Consider the following 3,812-nt stretch of genomic DNA (forward strand, 5'->3'; position numbering starts at 1 on the left):
GAGGTGTTTACTCTCTCTACCAGAGATTTCAGTGCCTGGAAATTGCCCCCCCCCCCATTCAAATTTAAATTCAAATATCTTAATCAATAAATAGTTTTATTGGCATTAACAAAAACATGTTATTGCCGAAGCAGTTTACAAATCATTTTCTCTCTCGTTGTCTCAGGGAGCATCTCCCTCAGGAGGGTGGAGGGAGGAAGCTGACCTGTAGATAGTGCTACAATTGTGATTGACTTTTTTGAGAGGGAGGCAAATGATTCGACTATTTTATATATATATTTTTTTGGGGGGCTTTTTATGCCTTTATGATAACACAGTACAGAGAGACAGGAAATGGGGAGGCAGAGAGAGGGGGAATGACATGCAGTAAAGGGCCGTCCAATGCAGGATTCGAACCGAGCCGACTGCAGCGAGGACTGTAGCCTCTACATATGGGGTGCCTGCTCAACCCCCTGCGCCACTCGACACCCCTCGAGTCGACCATTTTAGAAAAAGTCAAGGCTGATCTTCATCTTCTGCAATGGGCAGGGGAACCACCTACTGGAGGGGTGTGGGACAACAGCTATGATGATCCATGGAGTACTCACAAAATGAATTACAACGGCTGGGCCGAATGCTACATGGCTCAGAAGCTTTGCTTGTTTCAGCTGGGTGTGTCACTTTGTTTTAAAGATCAGAGGAATGGGGTTGGGGTAAGATATGGACTGTCAAGGCAGCAGTTTGAACGTTGTTGTTCTAACACTCCATGAAGCCCATGTCTTTAATGTTTTACAAACATTCATCATACATTATAATTGGCTTATAGCATTGAGTAATTATACTACAAGGACTCATAAACAGTCATAATACTTTCTTACAATAATCATAACATGTAATAGGCTCACTTAATGACTTACAAGGTAAACTGTCATTACACTTAACTGCTGGGCATCACATTTCTCATAGCTATAATAAATTATAATCCTATTATAATCTGATAAACTGCAGAATTTTTTCAGGTATTTCCAATAATGTCAGTCAATTCAGTGTTAAGAGTGAATAATTTGAGGAAAAATGACATTAATGAAAAGTAAATGTCCATCATTCAGTTCAAAAATTGTAGTACTGTTATGACCCATACACAACTTATGGTGTCCCCTGATCTACTTTTATCTTCTCACAAACATCCACTAAGTTTGGAGAAAATTTACAGCTTTTGTATTTACTCACTAAAGTACCACAAGCCTCATTCACTGGTCCCCAACTCACATTCTTTGTGACTGACAGAGGTGCTTTTCAATCATTACAATCGTTTAATATGCCAGTCTGTTAAATGGGATCTTTTATTTTTCCAGATCTGAATCTACTTACCTAAAAGTACAGCGCAACAGTCTGGGCTTGTCTCTCAGACATGAATATTGGGTACTATATAAAACAAAGGTCAGCTGAAGCAGGCTTATCATTTCTATTTACATGAGGGTCAAACTTTGAACACAAACTTCAACATTAACTGAACAACAATATTAAACTAGTGCCTCATTTTTATTATTTGATACAAAAACATCACTGTATTGACGAACCCTTCCCACCAGCTGTGATGATCGATCACCTACTCATCCACACACACCTTCACTACAACAGCTCAAACACAAGTTTCACACAAACACATAAGTATGCAGATGACATTGGAGCTATACAACTACAAATTAAACAAGTAAAAAACAATCCCAGGCTTTTTACAAAACGGGTGAGCCGACAGATAACACTGACAGGAATGCTTATATTCTCTTAATGGCATCATCGATTTCTGAAATCTGGTCCTTCAGTTGGTTCCACTGTTCAGGATTCAGGGAGATACCTGCAAGAGATTTAAGACAGAGCTTCACCACATACCACTAACAATATCAGACATCCATATGTATGTCAATCAAACTAATTTAAAGATTACTGATGTGATCACCTTTCTTTCCCGGCTTCATCTCCCCATCCTGGTTCATCCAGTACTCTCTGATGTCAATCAGGACTTTACCTTTGAAGTCCCTGACGCTGACATATCTCATCTTTCCAATCTGTAAGAAACAAACTCTGTCATCTGTTGTTCTTCCTAGTTTTTTAAATATATTTTATTGAACAAAGTGGTCAACAGGTAGTGCAGATGCAGCCTGACATCATTTTCATTTTTCTTTATGATCTCCTACATCACACATGGGCATTTTACGGCCCGCGGGCCAGACCCGGCCCGTGGGCTGTCTCAGTCTGGCCTGCGACATCCACAGAGGAGAAAAGAAGAAAAAAAAAAAAAATCCTACATTATAGAGGCATATGAGTTTGAACTGCTATACGATCTGATTGCAACAGAGGGCGCTATTTTAATTTGGAGTGGGTGAAAATGCGCTTCCTTGACTCTTGCATAGACAGTTCGATGATCATCAGGATGAGTGCTATGAAAAAGAAAAAAGTTGATTCGGAATGTCGTGTTTTTAACACAGAGTGGACTTATAAATATTTTGTTACTCATGTGGGTTCAAAGGCTGTATGCCTGATATGCCAAAATGCAATTTCTGTTTTCAAAGAATATAATATTAAGAGACATTTTTCGACCAAGCATGCCAACTATACCACCAACCTGTCGTTGCGGGAGAGAGAACAAAGGCCCTGAAATTGTCCTCCGATTTAACCGCCCGTCAGAATATTTTTGTGAAGCAGACGGCCATACAAGAGACAGTCACAAAAGTAAGCTACATGCCGGCTCTTAAGCTAGCCAAACACAGCAGGTCGTTCTCAGAGGGTGAGTTTTTGAAAGACTGTATGGTTGAGACTGCTAGCATCCTGTGCCCTGACAATAAAAGTCAGTTTGAAAAAAATCAGTCTGTCTCGTCGGACTGTTACCAGGCATTTGGAAGTGATTGATGAGCAGTCTCACTGAATCATAGTAGTTAATTGAGTTGTTAATAGTAATATTCATGAGTATGATCATGTATTTGTTTAAAAAGGGCTAGTGAATAACACAATCAAGCCCACCAAATCTATGTACCGGTAGTTTAAAGTAATTCTGCAGTAAATATTTCATGTTTAAATTTTATTTCCAATTGTGTGGCCCTTCACTTACTTTAACGGAGTCTTTATGGCCCACTGGAAAAAAATATTGCCCAGCAATGTCCTATATCTATGTTCCATCCCAACCCGCCCCCCTACAGCAGCCAGATGAACAAATAAGTAAATAAATACATAAGTAAATGAGGAAATATGGAAGAGTGGGTCCTTGCAACATCACGTAGCTGAAAATATCTAAGGAAATCTGAGCTATTAATGTTCAAGTTTGCGCGCAACTGTTCAAAAATATAGCAAATAACTTATCTATATACAGTGCATCCGGAAAGTATTCACACCCCTTCACTTTCCCCACATTTTGTTATGTTACAGCCTTATTCCAAAATGGATTAAATTCCTTTTTTTCCTCATCAATCTACACACAATACCCCATAATGACAAGGTTTTTTAGAAATTTTTGCAAATTTATTAAAAATAAAAAACAGAAATATCACATGTACATAAGTATTAGGGCTGGGACGATTATCCGACGTAATCGATGTTGTCGATTATAAAAATTATTAGACGTGGAATTTTAGGGTCGACGCGTCGTGTAAAACCACACAGGGTAAATGTTCATAGAACAAAACCGGAACTTTCTAATGGGACCGTTTATATCCATCTTCTTTGGTTTACCCGGATACAAGCGCAGTGCAAGGGCTGGGACAACGCGGTGAGATAATTGAAGTCATTGACTACGCGAATGATTTGCGTCTGTGGGGAAAAAAAAAAAAAAAAAAAGA

At 39.0% G+C, this 3,812-nt stretch overlaps 1 protein-coding gene across 2 annotated transcripts in view; it reads right to left on the minus strand.

Moving 5' to 3' along the window:
• Nucleotides 1-1,304: 1,304 nt before the first annotated feature.
• Nucleotides 1,305-3,812, minus strand: part of sub1 (SUB1 homolog, transcriptional regulator) — a 7,468-nt gene continuing 4,960 nt past the window's right edge. For both annotated transcript variants that reach the window (XM_022746595.1, XM_022746602.1), the window contains exons 4-5: nucleotides 1,940-2,048; nucleotides 1,305-1,837 (exon numbers count right to left, since the gene is read on the minus strand). In XM_022746595.1, the coding sequence (XP_022602316.1) occupies nucleotides 1,758-1,837; nucleotides 1,940-2,048 (189 nt within the window). In that variant the 3' untranslated portion in view covers nucleotides 1,305-1,757. The remainder of the gene's footprint in view (nucleotides 1,838-1,939; nucleotides 2,049-3,812) is intronic.

This window comes from Seriola dumerili, unplaced genomic scaffold (genome assembly GCF_002260705.1).
Source record: "Seriola dumerili isolate Sdu_G_001 unplaced genomic scaffold, Sdu_1.0 BDQW01000008.1, whole genome shotgun sequence".
Classification (NCBI taxonomy): domain Eukaryota; kingdom Metazoa; phylum Chordata; class Actinopteri; order Carangiformes; family Carangidae; genus Seriola; species Seriola dumerili.